Below are 19,257 nucleotides of genomic sequence, written 5' to 3'. Positions count from 1 at the left end.
TGAGGTCCTGAGGCGGGGGGGTCGGGGGTGGGGGTGATGGGGGGGAGGGGGAAGACTCCCTGGCCCTCCCCCGTTGGACTGCTGGTCCCAGGCATTCCTCAGAAGTCAGTGGCCAGAGCCCTGGGATGCACGGAGAGAGGGCAAGGTTCAAGGCTCTGACCCCACATCCTGGAGGGGGGGAGGGAGGTCTGAGGCTTCCCTGAGTAGGTTTCCTCTGAGTGTCCGCACCCCTACTCTGGGAATGTGCATGGGGGCAGAAGCCAGGCAGAGGGGCAGGCAGACCCCTTTCACCAGGCAGGCCGGGGCCTTGGAAACCCATGCTTTGACCCCACCGTACAGAGCCTTCTTGTTTGGGGGTTCAGAGCCAGTCTTCTCCCCGCAGGCAGCCTCAGGAGAGTTGGGCTGAGAGAGGACCTTAGAAGCCCGGTGGGGAGTTCCCGTTGTGGTGCAGTGGTTAACGAATCCAACTAGGAACCATGAGGTTGCGGGTTCGATCCCTGCCCTTGCTCAGTGGGTTAAGGATCCGGCGTTGCCGTGAGCTGTGGTGTAGGTCACAGACGCAGCTCAGATCCCGCATTGCTGTGGCTGTGGTGTAGGCCGGTGGCTATAGCTCCGATTCCACAGCTCCATATGCCGTGTGAGCGGCCCAAGAAATGGCAAAAAAAAGGCAAAAAAAAAAAAAAAAAAAGAAGCCCGGTGGGAGGCCACCAAGGCCCTCTGGCCCTCTCGGGGCTCCCACACTGCACCCCTGCAGCTGAAAGGGCTGGTGCCCCACGCTGGTCCATGTTGCAGCGAGGACCCGCCTCCAGGGGAAGACGGCTCCCCTGTGCCAAGTCAGCTAAAGCCCCCGGGTGTCTGGGAGCCAGACTCCCCCGAGAGAGCAGGGATTTCGCTTCCAGCCTCCTTCCCAGAGCTGGCAGGCTGCCATGGGGGAGGGGGAGGGGATGCCCTTAAAGTGGGTGCACGCGGCCTCTTTGTGCCGCGGAGGACTCAGCAGCGAGGCAGCCTCCTGGGTCCTCAGCCCCTGCCGCCACTGCCCAGGCCCCAGCTTTCTTCTCTGCAAAATGGGAAAATGCCCCCCACCCCTCACTCCCGCCCCCAGCAGCCAGCTCTGGGACTGTGGGCAGCTATGGGCAGATGCTTTCATGCCAGCCAACCTTTCTCCGGGCCCGGGGCTGCTTAGAGGATGCAGTGGGGCAGGCACAGTCAGCTTGGTTTGAATTTCATCTCCACCACTGAAGTGTGTGACTCTGGGAGTTCCCGCTGTGGCGCAACAGGATGTGCAGCGTCTCTGCAGCGCCAGGATGCAGGTTCGATCCCCGACCCGGCACAGTGGGTTGAAGGATCCAGCCATGCTGAAGCTTGGGCAGAGGTCACAAGCGCAGCTTGGATCTGCTCTCTGGCGCGGGGACTCCATATACACGGGGTGGCCAAAAAAAAAAAAAGTACGTGACTCTGGGCTTGTTAAAATTCTCCTTTCTGAGCCTCAGTAACATGGTCATTACATGTGTTCACCCACACAAAGGACCACATGTAGAGTCTCCAGAGGTCCCAGGCATTGTCCTCATCAGATGAGCATGCATGGTATCAGTGGCTGTGATTCCAGGGGAAAAGGGTTGCAGACGCCAGCACCCCTCTTCCCAGGCAGGAAGGCCCTTCTGCTGGCTTATCTGAATCCCTCCCTCTGGAGCCAAGCTCCCTTTCAGGCCGGCTCTGCCAGTGATGAGGACAAGCTGGTCCCTGGCAGATCAGCCATGACTCAGTGACTCCACGTGCCAGGCAGACAGGAGGTCACAGGGCTCCTCCTGGTGTCCCCACCACACACACACACACACACCACACCCTCCCCATGCCTCTGACCCACACACATACACACACACTTCCACGAAGGAGGCCACAACAGCCTGGCTCTAGCTCAAGCATGCCGACTGCAGGCTGTTGTGAGGCGGGATGCTTGTGGAATTTGGGAGCCGTAGAGGCAGCACACCCTCACCTGTCCCGGCACCCCTGGGCTGTCCCTCTCACCTGGGGGCTCCTCTTTAGGGTCCCAGCTAGGAATTAGGGGGTCCTGAAGGAGGGAAGAGCAGATAGGCTTATACCCCTGGGCTTTTTCCAGAGGACAGTGATCTTGGCCATCTAAGGCAGATCCTGGTCCGGGTCCGTGGTTCTTCTCAGAGTCTTCAGGGTGGGGCCTGGACAGTGTCTCCCAGCCTGGAAGTCAGAGTGACATTCCTCACCAGCTGCCAGCTGCAAACGGGCTGGTTCTCCCCACCCTCCTTCTGCACGGAAGGGCTAGGAGAGGTGGGCTTCCTAGACCTTGTTACTGATGACCTCTGTGACCTGGAGCTAATTTCTCCCTGAGCCTTCATTTGTCAATGGAATGTGTGAAAAGCGTCTTAGGTACAAAGCCTAGCAAAGAGACATCTTGCTCCTTAAGTGCGGGTGGTTACTCATTGGGGAATTGAGTCTGCAGGAGGCTGGGGGGCGGGGGGTGTTCCAGGTGCCAGCAAAGAAGAAATTAGGAATCACAGCCCATACACCATAATTGCATGAATTTTCTAGGATTCTGGACCAGTTCTTGGTTAGCTATTTTCCTATCACAGCCTGTGACCTCTCAGCGACAAGTCACATTCTGCATCCGCCTGGGGCGGCTTCCCTGGGAGCTTGGGATAGATTTGGGGGCTGGTCAATGAGGGATCAAAGGAAGGAGTGTAGCGCGCTGACTGGGCAGGTCGGATTTCACCTGAGAGGCTGAGCCACACCCACCGCTCCTCCCCCTCCCCCAGCCCAAAGCTACTGGGCGGAGCCCTGGGTATGATTGGCCGGCTTTGTGTGATGTCACTAAGGATGGGGTGGGGGAAGGGGAGCTGGCCTCCTAAGCGGGGGGAGGGGAGGGCGGGGCTCCCCGGCTACCCTTTGGGGTGGGAGCTTTTCTCCTTGGCAGTCTCAGCATCCCTCCCGCCCCCTCCCGCCTCCTCCTGTCCCCTCCGTCCTCTGCTTCCGCTCTGTCCTCCTGGCTCCCCGAGGAACCCAGAAACTGCTGAGCTCAGCTCTTCCCGCAGCGCTGGGCTGGGGCTCAGGGCCTTTGTCCCCCGCCACAGGGACAGAGCGCGGTGGGGGCGGGGGGCACCACTGACCCCAGCACAGCAGCTCCGCCTCAGTTGCGGACAGAGGAAGCCCGGCAGCGCTGTGCCAGATTCCGCCTCTGAAAAGCTCTGGCCCCTTTCTCTGCGCACCCACCCCCCACACCCCCGCCTGCTCCCCCACCGCCCTCGTGGGGTTGCTAAGTGGCGAATAGACCCAGCTCTGTTCTGCGAGATTCCGGGCCTTTCTGAGCAGGGCTATCTGCCGGCCCCTCGCTGCGGGACCTGGAGGAGTGATGGGAGAGGTGGCGCTTGGGGTGAGGTGCCCATGGGTGACATTCGGGGGCCTCTGGACAGAAATGACCCTGGACATTGCACCCACAGCACTTTACTGATAAAAACAGGGAGCACAGTTTGTCAATCTGAGTTTTGCAGATAGTGCGTTAAATTGTACTGGGTCACTGAGTTTCTTCACGCCCCCAAAACCTTGCCCTGGAGGTGGGTACCTCACTGATTGCAGCCTGGTTCTGCATCTGCCCCGAAGCTCCTAGCGCCTACGGTTTCCTTGGATGCCCCTGGCACCTGGTTTCCCTCCCTGCGGCCCTCCAGCACCCCAGGGATGAACAGGGCTGGAGCAGGGCACGGGGTGGGGGTGGGGGTCCTGCCCTCCTGCCACCCGGTGGGGTGGGAAGCCCCCTCCTCCTCCTCATCTGGGCTGCTGTTGCTGGCAGAGGGCAGCCCACAGAAGTGACCTCTGGGGGCGGGGCAGGAGAGGAGCTGCCAGAGGGGAGGGTGATGGAGTTCTCAGAAAGCTAAGATGCTGGAGTTCCTGTTGTGGCTCAGTGGTTAACGAATCTGACTAGGATCTGACTAGGATCCGACTAGGTTGCTGGTTCGATCCCTGGCCTTGCTCAGTGGGTTAAGGATCTGGCATTGCCATGAGCTGTGGTGTAGGTTGCAGATGCAGCTCAGATCTGGTGTTGCTGTGTCTCTGGAGTAGGCTGGCGGCTACAGCTCCGATTGGACCCCTAGCCTGGGAATCTCCATATGCCACGGGAGCTGCCCTAGAAAAGGCAAAAAAAAAAAAGAAAAAAGAAAAAGAAAGCTAGGATGGGGAAGAGATGGTCCAGATGACCCAGGAGGAAGCAGGGGCTCCTGGACCACAGGAGGGTGGGGCAGAGGTGCCTCGGGGCCGCCTTTCTCTCCCAGCCCGGTCTCCTGCCCACGGGGCTGGGGCTGGAGTTCAGGTTCCCCAGGGCAGAGTGTGGTGAGAAACTCCAGCTGGTCTGTGGGCCCCTGAAGGTCTGGTGCCCAAGCCCTGGCTGACACATGCAAGTCGGCTCCGGCTCCAAGTGGTGCTGTGGAGGAAGTTTATGTATCAATCTGGGGATCAAGTTTCCCGGGCAGGAGGCAGCTGGAGACATGAGGAGCCAGGCTTCAGGCTCAGTCCTAGCAAGAGCCGATGCCCAATTTGCCTGTATTTGCTGTGTGTGGCTTAACTGCTTCAAGCCTCAACTTTCCTCTATGGACAATGGGTGTTGAAATCCTGAGATCGCATTCAGTATGGGAGACAGGCTGTGGCAGGTGCCTGACAACCATGCCATCTTCACCCACTCTGCTGCTGTCCCTAGGTGCTCGTTCAAGGCCTGTTCCCGGGACTAAGGCTGCCCCCTTGTCCCAGTCAGTGGCTCATCCTGGGCTCCTGTCCTCTGTCTCCCAGCTGGTCCCTTTCTCTGGGTAATAGTACTCACCCCCTGGCACCTGCAAAGCACGCTCGTGCTTAAAATGGGCCCGCGTGTAGCTGGCCGGCTCTCTGATCACATCAGACCTTGTGCCAATGTGCTAGGCCGGCTGAGGGCCCCAGGGTGAACCACCTGGGTGACCCCCCCCAACACCCGGACCCCCTGGGGCCCCGACCTCCTCGCTCTGTCCACAGACTGCTCCTCTAGCACTCTCTTGGTCCTGGGGCTGGTGGGTGGAGCAGGAGGTGGCCCCTGGTGGACAGGCTCTGCCCAGCAGGCCTGCTGCTCCCCACCCACTCCCACCCCACTCCCACTGTCTCTAGGGATCCTGATTCAATTTCCTCCCATCACCAGCATTGCCATCTGCTTGTGGTAATTAAATGGTATTTGAACTGGATCCAGAAATCTCATTGCAGGCGGCCCGCATGGCAGGGGAGTGTCTTTGGGAGCTGCTTCTGACCAGCAAAGCTGGAGGGTCCTCAGAGGCTGCCCCCACCAGACCCTCAGTTCCCCTGGGGAGGAAGTGTTTGGTCCTGGGTTGCACAGGCCCAGCTCCTTATTCCCACCAGGTGCCCGGTCCCCTCTGAGGTGTGCCTGCCCTCCCCTCGGCACACTGGGCCCTGCCCCTCAGCCACTGGATGCGCAGGAGCATTGCAGAGACAGGGCATGTGCTGGGCTCAAACCCCGCACTGTCCCTGCTGCCTGGGCGTTGTCCGTTTCCTCGCGTGCAACGGGGACAGGAATGCCCCCTTGGGTGTGGTCGTGTGTGTCAGCGTTTAGCGGTGGGAGCACTGTGGGCTGAGGGTCTTACTGGCGGGTCAAGTTTCTGGTCTGCAGGTCCAGAAGCGACAGGTGGAATCCACACCTCCCTTCCCAATCAAAGCCATTCGGGGGCGGGGGTTGGTGACTGAGAAGCTGGGTTCTAACTTCAGCCTGGCTTGGAACAGCTTGGGGTGGGGAGGGGTGGGAACCACCCTGGGCATCAGGTCCCTGCAGCCTCCATGGGGAAGGCCAGGCCACCATCCAAGGGTGTGAATTAGGCCTGGTGTCACCCGCCCTGGCCCCCCGGCTGCCAGCCCCTCACAGCAGAGTACAGGTGGCACCTCACCTGGACTGCGGCTCTGGGCAGGCCTTGGGAACAGGGACAGGATGGCGGCTGGAGGGCCCAGCTCTGCCCGAGGCGCCCCTGGACCCTGGCCGCCTGCCGGCCTGGCCCTCACTCTTTTCTTCTCTCTGTAAACGTTGGCTTAGGGAGAGGGTGGCAGACAAGCAGCCCATTGTGAGTGCCCGGCTGAGGGGCTGAGTTGCACCAAGCCCCTTACTGTAGGCGCTGGGGGGTGCTCTCTGCCCGCCCCACACACGCATGCTCACTGACTCACACTTGGTTGCCATGGGGACCCCATCCGGCAGTGGCTGCTCTGAAGAGGGGAAGGAGTGGGGGACGGAGGCGGCTCTGTCCCGGGCTGCGCCCACTTAGCCCTGATGCCACTTCTTGCCGCTTTACCAGGGAGTCCCCAGGGTCTGGGATGTGGGCCTCCCTGTGGCTGGTGCCCCTGCTAGAGGTCCCTGCCCTCTGACTTGCGCTTGACGGGGACTGCAGGGTTGTGCCTGGTCTGGCCCTCTTGGCTCCCAGAGAGGAACCAGAGCTTGTGCCTGAGGTGTACCTCTGGCATTGGGGTCAGGGGGCTTCTGAGCTGGAGGATCCTGCAGCCCTGCAGGCCTGCAGAGGCCCTGGCCTCCTCCAGAACGCAGCCCTGGGCCTGGCCCTTCCTTTCCACACTGATCCTGGGCTCTGCCTCCCCGGAAGGGACCAGCCCTCTTCTGTCCCCCGCTTGGTGGGGGGGCACCCCGTTCAGTCTCAGGCATGTGCTTTGATGTCAGTCAGACCTGACTAGCATCCTTGAGGATGCCGGTTCAATCCCTGGCCCCACTCAGTGGGTTAAGAATCCGGTGTTACCTTGAGCTGTGGCGTAGGTCACAGACATAGCTCTCTGGATCCTGCGTTGCTGTGGCTGTAGGCTGGCAGCTACAGCTCCGATTCGATCCCTTGTCTGGGAACCTCCACATGCCACGGGTGCAGCTGTAGAAAAGAAAAAAACAAATAACAAAAACCCTCTCAGCCTCTGTTTTCTCATCTGTAAAATCAGGCCAGTAATTCCTTCCTGCCAGGTTTATGGTAAAGAATATCTGAATTCATGTAGGTCAAATACCTGTGACATCGCTTCGAAATATAGAGTGCTTCTAAAATGTGAGCAGCTGCTGGCTTGGGCCATGATGACATTGCTATTACTCTCCCTGTTATTGTATGATTACAAAGCCACCCTCCGCCTCAGCTTCCTTCCTCCTCCCACTTGTGGGGCAGGAGGGGTCTGGGGGAGCAGGCGCTTGGCAGGGGGAGCAGGGAGAGCCGCTGACATCCCCCCCCACCTGCCAGTGGGTCTGATCCAGGCCCCTCCCACTCCGGCAGGATCCGGCCCCAGCTGTCAAAAGAGAAGATCGAGGGCTGCCACATCTGTACCTCGTCACCCCGGGGGAGCCCCAGGTTCTCCTGGGGAAGGACAAGGCCTTCACCTATGACTTTGTCTTCGACCTGGACACCTGGCAGGAGCGGGTCTACTCCACCTGCGTGAGCAAGCTCGTGGAGGGCTGCTTCGAGGGCTACAATGCCACGGTGCTGGCCTATGGGCAGGTAAGCCGCCTCCCCCACTGAGGTCACCCCAGCTCTGGGTCTGCTCTCTGAGCAGGAGAGCGGGGGAGAGCCGCCCTCAGAGCAGCTGAGATGCAGCTGCAGCTCTGGCTGTGGTCGAGGGGCTGCAGCCGCTGGCCTTGGGGGCTTGGGCAGGGGGGTGGGGGGGCCCGTCGGTGCGAACAAACTGGCCACGGGGCCGGAGGACTGTCAGAGCAGACTCCGCAGAGGGTGGCTTTGCAGCCGGGCTGGGTGGGGACCCCCGCTGGCTAGGGGAGAACTTAGCCAGAGTCTGGGGCTCGCTGGCGCCTCCCCCCACCCCACCCCCCGGGGTGCTGGGTAACCCTCCTTCCATCTTCCCTCTTCCATCTCTTCCATCTTTACCAACGCAGACGGGGGCTGGGAAGACGTATACCATGGGCACTGGCTTCGACATGGCCACGTCGGAGGAGGAGCAGGGCATCATTCCCAGGGCCATCGCGCACCTCTTTGGGGGCATCGCCGAGCGCAAGCGGCGGGCACAGGAGCAGGGCGTGGCCGGGCCTGAGTTCAAAGTCAGCGCCCAGTTCTTGGAGGTACCGTGGCCTCGCGGGGGGAAGGCAGGGGTGGCAGGACCATGGAAGCTGGGCTCCCCGCCAGGGCTACGGGAAGAGCCCTGGGAGCCACGGGGCGTCTGCAAGTGATGAGTTTCAGTCAGTGAGGACCTGTAGGATCTCTTCACATCCTGACTGGTTACAGCTGTGACACTTACTAGCCCCGTGACCTTGGGCAGGTCATTTCACTGCTCGGCAAAATGTGGGTGGTGATGTCTGTTTCCTTGGGGGTTTTAGGGGATGACAAGGAAACACATGCCTAGCACCTGGTGACAACTCCGGTTCTCACCCCTTCTTCTGGCCCCTGCTGGGTCCTTCCCAGCCTCGGAGTGCCTTGTCGTGTCTCTTCTGGCTCAGGTCCTTCCTGACACTCTGAGCTTTTCTGACCCCAGGGCTGTAAAGTGCTCCAGAGGGGCCTTTCTTGCATCCGGCCCTGCCTCTCTCTCTGAGAGAACATCAGGGCGCCGAGCTGGGCTTTGGGGGTGGGGAGGGGACCTTTGGCCTGAAAAGGGGCCACTCGGAAGCATATCTAGGAAGGCCGGTGGATCTGGGTACTCCTCAGGAGTGCCAGGTTGACCAGGGTCCCTCTAGGACCCCTGAGCCAGGCAGCCACAGCATCCGAAACCCCTCCCCGCAACCCCTGCCCAGCCCTGGAGCATTTGCTGGGTGTGGGATTGCCCTGAGCTCTCGCCCCCTGTCTTGTGCTGGGACTGCACCCGAGTTGTCCTCCTGTGAGGGACAGACATGGCCCCAGCCCTCTCTAGGTCCCCGTGTCCCACCCCTGCCCCCTGCCCCAGCATTGTGTTCCCTCCCCCCGCCCCACCCCGGGGCATACAGCATGGCTGCTTCCCCTTAGCAGACCTGTATTTAGACTTGAGAGTTTCTCTCTGTCCTCCTTCTGATAGAGTCTGCCTGTGTGTGTGTGTCATGTGTGTCTGTGCGTTTAAGTGTGTGTATGTGTATATACATGTGTGTATGTGTGTCTCCATGTGTATGTGTATGTATACGTGTGTGTCTGTGTGTACGTATATGTGTATGTGTGCATGTGTGTGTCAGTGTGTGTATATGTGTCTCTGTATGTATGTACATGTGTGTATGTGTACATGTGTGTGTCTATGTGAGTGTGTGTCTGTGTATATGTGTGTTTGTCAATGTGACTGTGTGTCTGTGACTTTGCGTGTATATATGTGTATGTGTGTCTGTGGGTCTCTGTGTGTATGTGTATGTGTGTGTCTCTGTGTGTATATGCGTGTGTGTGTGTGTGTGTGTGTAAGTTCCCTCATCTCTGTTTTCCCCCTCTCCATCCTTCTGCCATAGACACCCCAAAGAGCAGGGCAGTGCCTAGAAACCCCATGCCAAAGGGTGAGCCACAGGGATTCAATGATGCCAATAGACAGACAGACACCAAGCCCTCCACATCTGCACCAATCCCTTCCGTTTCCTCTTCCCCTTCCTGTGGGGTATTTCTGTCCCTTTAAGGCCATCAAAGCCTCGGAAGTCCAAGGGCTATGGCCTGCCCCCTCCCCTCACCGGCTTCTGTGGGCTGCTGCCCCGCCCCTTCCCCGCCCCTCCCTGTCCCCAGCCCCAGCCGGGGAAACTTTCCCTGCCAGAGATTCCAAAGGCATGAGTCGCCAAGACTGAGACATCTCTAGTGGGATGGCCGCTCCTGGTTATGCCACCTCCTGCACGGGTGTCCCCAGGCTCCCCAGAGGCCCTCTATCCTACATTACCCAATCCCTAGGTCTCCACTGAGCACCCCCACCCCTCTCTGGAGCCATCATCCCACCCCCTCTTTCCCACCCAGTCACGTCACAGGATGTCCCCTTACCACTGTCACATCCTCTTCATCTCCATGAGGATTCCAGCCCCCTGTCCCCTGCAGGTCCTTAGCCCCTGCCAGGGCTGAGCGCTGAATGCTGCTTCCTTGGGGAGTGGTGGGACTCTGCCCAGCGCCCAGCTGCCCCCACCCCGTCCAGGGCAAATATCCCAGAGCCCAGAGAGGACCAGGGGCGGCCAGGTAGTCTCCCAGAGCCTGGCGGCCACACCTGAAAAGCAGAGCTGGGGTGTAACACGGGAAAGCCCAGTGGGCCCTGGGCCACGCGCCAGGTGTGCCCAGCAGCTGTCTCCCTCCCACGCAGCTCTACAACGAGGAGATCCTCGACCTCTTCGATAGCGCCCGCGACCCTGACGCCCGCCACCGCAGGTCCAACATCAAGATCCACGAGGACGCCAACGGCGGCATCTACACCACCGGCGTCACCGCCCGTCTCATCAGCTCCCAAGAGGAGGTGGCATCTGGGAACGCAGGGGTGGGGGGCGGGGGAGCGGGACCCCATGGCCAGGGTCCTCACGCCTGCCTCTCCCTAGCTGATCCAGTGCCTGAAGCAGGGCGCCCTGTCACGCACCACGGCCAGCACCCAGATGAACGTGCAGAGCTCCCGCTCCACGCCATCTTCACCATCCACGTGTGCCAGATGCGCCTGTGCGCCCGTCCTGACCTGGTGAGGAGCCCCCGACGTCTGAGGTGTGGGGCAGTGTGGGGACCCAGGCTCGCGCTGCCCCTTGTAGACTTTTCTTTCTTTTCTTAAGCCTCAGTCGCCTCATCCGTACAGTGGGGTGGCAGCACCTCTGTCGTTGTGAGGATTGAATGAGAACCGGGCACGCGCACGCTGTGCGATGCTCTGCCTGCGTGCGTGCTCGTGAGACCCCCCACGCTCCGCCCCAAATGCACGCAGCCGTCAGAGGGCGGGGCTGGGAGCAGAGGGGCAGAGGTGGGCGGGGCCGGGGAGTCACAGCAGCTTCCTGGCAGGTGAATGAGTCCGGGCTTCCGGAGGGGACCGCTTCCGCGGGTGAATATGAGACGCTCACCGCTAAGTTTCACTTCGTGGACCTGGCTGGCTCCGAGCGGCTGAAGCGGACGGGGGCCACCGGCGAGCGGGCCAAGGAGGGCATCTCCATCAATTGTGGCCTGGTAGGCCCTCGGGGCCAGCGCCGCTCAGCCTCAGACCCTCCCCAGGCCCCACGACCCTCAGCTGCCCTGTCCCCCTTGGGCCTCTGGCCAGCTGCTGGCTGTGGCACTGTATGTCACTACTGTTGGGCCTTTGGCCCTTCACCCTCCCTGCCCCTGTCTGCCCAGTGTCACCAGTGACCACATCTGCCTCTAAACCCTTGGGGAGCCTGAGGGGTGCTGGGGTTAGCTCAGGGATCGCCCGTCCCCACCCCCTCCCCGGGTGCCCCTCGAGCATCTGTGTCTCCTGCAGCTGGCCTTGGGCAATGTCATCAGTGCCTTGGGGGACCAGAGCAAGAAGGTGGTCCATGTGCCCTACAGAGACTCCAAGCTCACCCGGCTCCTCCAAGACTCGCTGGGCGGCAACAGGTACCCGGCCACCAGCCTGGACGAAGGGCGGGGGCAGGAGCATGCGATGGGTCAGGTGGGGTGAAGTGAGTGCCCCTTGGACAGAGAGCCCTCCCGCCCCTGTAGGCTGCAGGCCTTGAGGCGACCTCAGCTTCCTTGTCTACACAACAGAGGTAGTCCTAATGGAAGGGCTGGAAGCCCAGGGGAGACTAGACGGGAAACCAAGGAGATGCAGGGCTGTGACTCTGGCAGTAACACACCATAACCTCCCCACTGTGCTAGCCGCCTTCCCCGTGGTCACCACTGTAGGCGTGGAAATGTGGCCCAGATGGTCCGGGTCCCAGGCTCTGCCCAGGTCCTCGGGGCCTCCAGGCGGGAGCAGGAGTCCACTGTGAAGTGACACACCTCAGGCTGGCGGTGCCCTCATCGCTCACTGTGCACCCTCCCTCCCCAGCCAGACCATCATGATCGCCTGCGTGAGCCCCTCGGACCGGGACTTCATGGAGACGCTCAACACGCTCAAGTATGCCAATCGTGCCCGCAACATCAAGAACAAGGTGGTGGTGAACCAAGACAAGACCAGCCAGCAGATCAGTGCGCTGCGGGCGGAGATCGCGCGCCTGCAGATGGAGCTGATGGAGTACAAGGCGGTGAGCTGGCCCCATCCCCTCCCAGCCCCACCTCACTGCTCCCTGGACATTGTCGAGGTCTGGTGCCCAGTGAGGGGCTCCCCTGATGACTCCCAGGAGCCCTCGGGGCATAGAACATAGAGGGGAAGAGTGCTCTCCTGGCTGCATGGATCTCATGCACAGGGCAGACACTCTGCTACGGTTTCCCGTGTGCTGAACTGCTGTGTTGAACCAGGTGAGATTCATAGGCTGCAGCACAGAGTGAGGATAGTGGATGGGGCCACGTGAGTGAGTGGTCCAGTGTGTTCGGGGGATGCTATAGGGCAGAGGGGAGTGAGAGAAGGCCTCATGGAGGGAGCATCCTCTATATGGATTTTTTTTTTTTTTTGTCTTTTCTAGGGCCGCACCTGCAGTGTATGGAGGTTCCCAAGCTCTAATCAGAGCTGTAGCTGCTAGCCTACACCACAGCCACAGCAACGTAGAATCTGAGCCACATCTGAGAACTATACCACAGCTCATAGCAATGCTGGATCCTTAACCCACTGATTGAGGCCAGGGATCAAACCCACAACCTCAGATGGTTCCTAGTCGGATTCGTTAGCCACTGAGCCATCACAGGAACTCCGTCTACATGGATTTTGAGAAATGAAAGAGATACCAGCAAAAGGAAGTGGAGCAGGCATCCCAGGCTTCCAACAAGTCACATGCAGAGAAACAAGAGATGGGAAAGATGAGTGCCTTTGGGGAAGTGTCCCATTCTATGTGACTAAGACAGAAGTCACCAGCTGTGGCCTCTGGCCCAAACCTGGCCCAGAAGTGGCTTGTGGTTTGACTTGCCCTTTGACTTCAAAGAATGCAACATAATTGCCAACCTTTTTGAACCTTAGGGAGTTTCCTTTCCTCTCAAACTTTGAAGATCATGTTTGGCACCAAGCTGGCTAGAGTGGCACAGTGGTGCCCCTTTTAGAGTGAGTGTGACACTTTGCTCCAATCCCCCCCTCCAGCGTACCCCCCCCCCAGTCATCTTACACCTAGATGGCCTTTCTCATTTATGCCAACCGCCTGGGCCCTTCGGGTTTTGACCCCTGAGTCAGTGTTTCCGGAGACAGGACAGTGAGCAGGAAGGGGAGCGGGAGTAAGACCGCGGTGGCCTGGAGTGGCCGGTCACAGAAGTTGGACTTTTCTGCTGTCACAGGGGCCATGTAAGGTGTCTGAGCACCAGGAGACAGGAGCTGTGCTTTAGGAAAACCTGGGCAAGAGGGAGACGGGCAGGGCTGCAACACTGAGGAAGAGGCCAGGGTTGGGGGGCGGTGAGAGTGTCTGCACCCCCTCCCCGCCCCTGACTGCCCCCACTGCCCCCCTCCCAGGGCAAGAGAGTGATCGGGGAGGATGGCACCGAGGGCTACAGTGACCTGTTCCAGGAGAACGCCATGCTACAGAAGGAGAACGGGGCGCTGCGCCTGCGGGTGAAGGCCATGCAGGAAGCCATCGATGCCATCAACAGCCGCGTCACCCATCTCATGAGCCAGGAGGCCAACCTGCTTCTGGCCAAGGCCGGTGAGTGGGCAGCAGGCCAGCGCTCCTTTTCTTTCTCTGCAAATGCGATCATATGTGTCATCCTAGAACGCTCCTTTTCACTTGGTGTTATTCCGCTGTATGGATCCTTCTGTATTAAAACACACAAGCCTTCTTCATTCCCTTAAGCCTCCCAGGGTTCCGTATGTGATGGTGACGGATAATTTATCGTAACAGCCTCTATGGAGGGACATGGGCTTGTTTCCAGGCTCGCTGTTGTGTGTGTGCATCCAGGCAAGCCCCTCTTTGATAGAGGGTCCTTCCTGGAAGAGGCCCGCGTGCTGCTCTGTTGGAGGCACAGACACAGGATCACTGGCGTGGGGCTCAAGGTCCTCACTGTACTTTTCTGAACTGTCCCGCTCAGGTGATGGCAACGAGGCCATTGGGGCTCTGATCCAGAACTACATCAGGGAGATAGAGGAGCTGCGGTGAGTGAGCCCCACCCCGGCAGTGGCGGGGGGTGGGGGGTGGGGGGTGGGCTGGGAGCCCGAAGCAGCGCCGCTCACCTGCACCCCACCCCACCTCCAGGGGCTCTGGGGGCCCGAGGCAGTGCCACTCACCTGCACCCCGCCCCCCACCCCCGTGCCCCCTGCAGGACCAAGCTCCTGGAGAGCGAGGCCATGAATGAGTCCCTGCGTCGGAGTCTCTCGCGGGCCTCGGCCCGGGGCCCCTACTCCCTGGGCGCATCCCCAGCCGCCCCGGCCAGCTCCATGGAGGATGCCTCTGAGGTCATCCGCCGGGCCAAGCAGGACCTGGAGCGACTCAAGAAGAAGGAGGTCAGGCAGCGGAGAAAGAGGTGAGGGGAGGCCCCCATGGTGGCCCCCAGGACCCGCCCTGTGCAAGGCTGCATTTTGGGCAGAAGCCACCACCTGTCTCTGCTACTCTGCTTTTCCAAGGAGAGGGAGGCTGAGCCCACCCATGGCTAATTCTGGGTGCGGGGGGTGCGGGGGAGAGAGAAAAGCAGTGGATCCCTGCCGAGCTGGAGCCCAGCCCGGGCCCGTGCCTTGGGGACAAGACACTGCTGTCCCCCCACCCTCTCCTGCGCCCTCCACCACACCTCACCCACACACTCAAGGCAGGTTAGTCCCCTAACCTGCCCACCCTTCGCTCCTGGGCAGCCCAGAGAAGGAAGCCTTCAAAAAGAGGGCAAAGCTCCAACAGGAGAACAGCGAGGAGACTGATGAGAATGAGGCCGAGGAGGTGAGGACCCTCGCGACACCCCCCCCCATGCTACCCCCATGTCCCTACTGGGGTGGAAGTCCCCCATGACATTCTTGTGTGGGGTCGGGGAAGGGCTGTGGTCAGCCGCCGGTTGATTCTTATACATGGTCTCTGGCTGGTCACCATGGTGACGTCCATCCTCCAGCCCCTCATCCCAAATGAGTGGGTGATGGGGGCAGGAGGCTCCCCTAGAGGGGTTCTGCCTAGGCTGCGGGGGAGGTGGGCAGAGACACCCCCCCCCCACCAAGGCCCATCTCTCTCCCCATCCTCCTGACGTGCCTGGTGCCCAGGAGGACGAGGAGCGGGAGGAGAGCGGCTGTGAGGAGGAGGAGGGGCGCGAGGACGAGGACGAGGACTCGGGCAGCGAGGAGAGCCTGGTGGACTCGGACTCCGACCCCGAGGAGAAGGGTGTGTGTTGCTGGCTGGGGTACCCAGCTCGGGGCAGTGGATGTGGGGCGGAGTTAGGCATGAAACCAGTAAGAGCAGAAGCAGCAGTGATGCAATGCTGGAAGTGAACTGACTGCCCACCACGTGCCCGGCATTGAGCTGAGCCAAACCCTTCATGTGCCCAGCCCTCTCCAACCTCACCATCACCCTGGGCACAGGCGTTGGGACCCCTCCCTTTGTTGCCATCGAAGAACAAGCTGCCCACCCCACTCCACCCCACGCTCCGCGTGGCAGGTGCAGAGCTGGGTGGTGGGCCTGGGTCTGGCTGGTCCAAAGTCACTCCTCTAGATGATGGGACTGGTGCCCCTCAGCTCTGCCCTGCTTCCACCTCTGACCCAGAGTCCTCTCAGCCCCTCTGGGTCCTCTCCCTTCTCCACCCCCAACCCCTCCCTCCCCAGCCCTGCTGGCTCCCAGGTCTTCTGCCTCTGGGGCTCAGCGGGGGTGCGCGGGACACCAGCTCCCCAGCCCAGCCCTGCTCTTCCAGGGCTGCTCTTTAAAGGTGTCGCCCACCTGGCAGCACCTGCCCGCGGTGGGCTGTCATTTCCTCTCGCCATTGGCCACTGGCTGGTCAGGGCTGGCCGGGGGAAGGTCCCATCCCCTCCTCCTCGCCCCTCACCCCTGCCGGGGCCTCTGCTCCCACAGAGGTGAACTATCAGGCGGACCTGGCCGACCTGACCTGTGAGATCGAAATCAAGCAGAAGCTGATTGACGAGCTCGAAAACAGCCAGCGGCGGCTGCAGACGCTCAAGCACCAGTACGAGGAGAAGCTGATCCTGTTGCAGAACAAGATCCGGGACACACAGTTGGAGCGAGACCGTGTGCTGCAGAACCTCAGTGAGGCCCCGCCCCAAAGCTCCGCCCCCTAAAAGCTCCGCCCCCAGTCTCTTCCCCAGACCCCCTCCTGGCCAAGAGCGAAGTGGCAGGGTTACCTCGGCCTCTGGGCAGGGCCCCCTGACCTGACTGTGCTCTTCAACCCACAGAAAGTTCTCGTATCCAGACCTAGACCCTAGGCCACTTTTTCAGTTTATTATTGCTATTATTTTTATCATCACCTTAGGTATTAGAATCCTATCTCCAGGCATATGAACATGACACCTCTCAGCCTTCTTTTCCCCCCGAATTCGCTCCTTGGGTGTTTCCTTGGGTCCCATTTACAAATCTGCATCTCCCTGCGGTCGCGCGGTGCGCCTGGAGCCCAGGCCTCTCCCCTGTCCGAGCCCACAGCCACCCAGGGCACCAGGGCAGGGGACCTGTCACCGACCGCGGCCCGCTGTGCGTAGGTACCATGGAGTGCTACACGGAGGAGAAGGCCAACAAGATCAAGGCGGACTATGAGAAGAGGCTGCGGGAGATGAACCGGGACCTGCAGAAGCTACAGGCCGCGCAGAAAGAGCACGCGCGGCTGCTCAAGAACCAGTCTCGCTATGAGAGGGAGCTGAAGAAGCTGCAGGCCGAGGTGGCCGAGATGAAGAAGGCCAAGGTGGGGGCCCCGGCGGCGGGGCTGGAGGCTGAGCCCCAAGTCGGAGCTTAGGGCGGGGCCGAGGGTGGGGCCAAGAGGCGGAGTGATGTCAAGGTGAGGGGAGGATTGCGCTGAGAGGAAGAAGGCAGACGTGGGGCTGCAGGGCCCAGGCAATGAATGAGGCCACAGCGGGGGGCAGGGCCAAGATGGGGGCCGGGCAGGGCTGGAGTAGCGCCAAGGTGAATAGGGGGGCGGGGCTGGGGCGAAGAAGGCCAAGGTGGGAGTGGGGGGCTGAGGATGGGGCAGTGGGGTGTCTCCTTAGACCCACTTACCATATCAAAAATAATTGTCTGGAGTTCCCGTCTCTGCGCAGCAGAAACGAATCCAACTAGGAACCATGCGGTTGTGGGTTCGATCCCTGGCCTCTCATTGCCAGGATCCGGCATTGCCCTGAGCTGTGGTGTAGGTCAGAGACGCGGCTCGGATCTGACATTGCTGTGGCTGTGGTGAAGGCCGGCGGCAACAGCTTGGATTAGACCCCTAGCCTGGGAACCTCCATATGCCACGGGGGCAGCCCTCAAAGACAAAATAATAGGTTAAAAAAAAAAATTACTGTCAGCGTGGGCGATCGTCTTGACACACATTGCCTGGTTCAGCCCTGTCCTGGTCCTGGACACTGTCCTCTCAGCCAGTGTGTTGTCCTGGTGGGGGCCGGGGGTGAAAGCACCTTACCCCGTAGCGGGGCAGGTGAGGTCCCCAAGGACCCCGCCCCCTCGCTGTAGCCTCCAGTCCACGTGCAGTGTGTGAGGCCTCTCCTCTGTGCTGCCTTTGCCAATCGTAATAATAGCAGTAGTAGTGACAGCTGTGCGGATGTGGCTTTAGCCCAGTCCAGCTGCACCACAGCCACATTCAGTCCGGAGGAGAAGCTGGAGAAAGAAGCCCGGGTGGTGCTCCCACTTTGTGCCTGGGAGAGTGGGACTCAGAGAGTGAATCCTGCCTGGTAGAGCAGCGCTGGGATTCAGACTCACTACTCTATCTGCTGTCTGCCTCCACTTCCTGGTGGGCCCTCATTCTCTTCTGGACCCTCAGATCCGTGCTCACGCTACATCCTCCGTCGTCTGCCTGGTCCTTCGTCCTGACCTGGCCCCAGCTCCCCGCAGCCCTGAGCCAGGCCCTGGACTGGACTCCAGCGAGCCATAGAGGGCTGGGCCTGAGAACAGACCCCACAAAGGGGAGCAAGGATGCCATCACAGCTGCGTCCTCACTGCCCGCTGGGCTGGTGTTGATCAGCAGGCAGCAGAGGGAGGTGATCCAGATTCTGAGAGGTGGACTTTCAGCCGTCACGCCAGCCACCTCCCCTGGGCAACCTCTGTCCCCAACCAGGCCCGGGCTGGGAGCTCAGGGCCCATCAGCCAGGCCAGGGTGGAGGCGGCCGGTCTTGCTCAGCCTGGCAAGCCTGTGCTGGCCTCAGGGAGCCGGTTTGCCCTGGACGCTCCTCTTGCAGATGCGGAGGCGAGGCTGCAGGTCTCGGGAGTTGGGTTCACGGGCGCCCTCTGGCGGTAGGAGGGAGAGACGGGGCCTTGGTCTTCCCCGTTGAGATTTGCACAGTGCAGCTCCAGTAGCAGCTCTGGGGGTCTGCCTGCATCTGTACTCTGTCTCCCTTGAGGCTAACACCTCTCGAGGTGGCCCGGGCCAGTGCTGGTGAGCTGTCATCTTAGTAGGAGGTGACCCTACTCTGGAGCCCTATGACAAGGATCCTCCTATGGCCTGAAAGGACAATATAACAATGCCCAGGATGCATGGGAAGGACAGAGGGTCCTGTGTGGTCGCAGGTTTAAGTCTCGTCTTGCTGGCCCTAGAGCCAGGACCCTGCTCTGCCTGGCTAATTAGTGAGCCTGGGAAAGGCTGAAAAGAGTACCCTTGCCATCCCAGGTGCCCAGGAGGGGCCCAGGGTTTCTGTCGGGTGGACAGAGGGCAGCAGCCAGGGATGCTAATCAGATGCCGCCATGAGAGCCAGCGCCGAGAGCCTCCCACCGCAGTTGAGGAGCCGGGCCCCACACTGCAGAGGTGTCCTGGGGAGAGAGGTGCTGCCTTCTGCAGGTCTCAGAACCGCGCTGGCATCGGGCACTGTGCCTTCCCTGTCTAGGGTGTTCCCAGCCAATCTGAGGCCACCCCTGTGACAACCTGCAGGGGCTCAGCCCCACATTCAGACTTGGGCAGTTGGGCGCTTGTCCAGAAAGACATTTTCCCAACCAAGAAGCCTCTGGCCAGGCCCCGGAAGAGAGGTGCCAGCTTGGAGGGCACGCCGCTCCCAGTGTGCAGGAACTGGGTCCACTTCCAACCAAGGCCTGGATGGCTCTCGTCCAGTCCATCCCAGGCCTTTGGGGGAACATTCCTTCTGGACCCCAAAGGCCCAGCAGCCTGGGGCCCGCCAGCTCTCTGTCCCCCCACCCCACCCCCCACAGCC

The 19,257-nt window shown here is 60.8% G+C and overlaps 1 protein-coding gene across 1 annotated transcript in view; it reads left to right on the top strand.

The window, feature by feature from the left end:
- KIF21B (kinesin family member 21B) overlaps positions 1-19,257 on the top strand; it is a 46,085-nt gene that overhangs the window by 6,196 nt on the left and 20,632 nt on the right. The window contains 16 exon segments of the mRNA XM_021064269.1: positions 7,293-7,342; positions 7,345-7,514; positions 7,904-8,086; positions 10,243-10,392; positions 10,472-10,544; positions 10,547-10,605; positions 10,914-11,075; positions 11,365-11,480; positions 11,914-12,109; positions 13,456-13,645; positions 14,028-14,091; positions 14,259-14,459; positions 14,782-14,863; positions 15,175-15,292; positions 15,974-16,165; positions 16,612-16,811. Coding sequence (XP_020919928.1) covers positions 7,293-7,342; positions 7,345-7,514; positions 7,904-8,086; positions 10,243-10,392; positions 10,472-10,544; positions 10,547-10,605; positions 10,914-11,075; positions 11,365-11,480; positions 11,914-12,109; positions 13,456-13,645; positions 14,028-14,091; positions 14,259-14,459; positions 14,782-14,863; positions 15,175-15,292; positions 15,974-16,165; positions 16,612-16,811 — 2,206 coding nt within the window.

The sequence above is a fragment of the Sus scrofa genome, chromosome 10 (genome assembly GCF_000003025.6).
Source record: "Sus scrofa isolate TJ Tabasco breed Duroc chromosome 10, Sscrofa11.1, whole genome shotgun sequence".
Taxonomy (NCBI): domain Eukaryota; kingdom Metazoa; phylum Chordata; class Mammalia; order Artiodactyla; family Suidae; genus Sus; species Sus scrofa.
The sequence above is the reverse complement of the archived record's forward strand: the minus strand, read 5'-3'. Positions and strand labels throughout refer to the sequence as shown.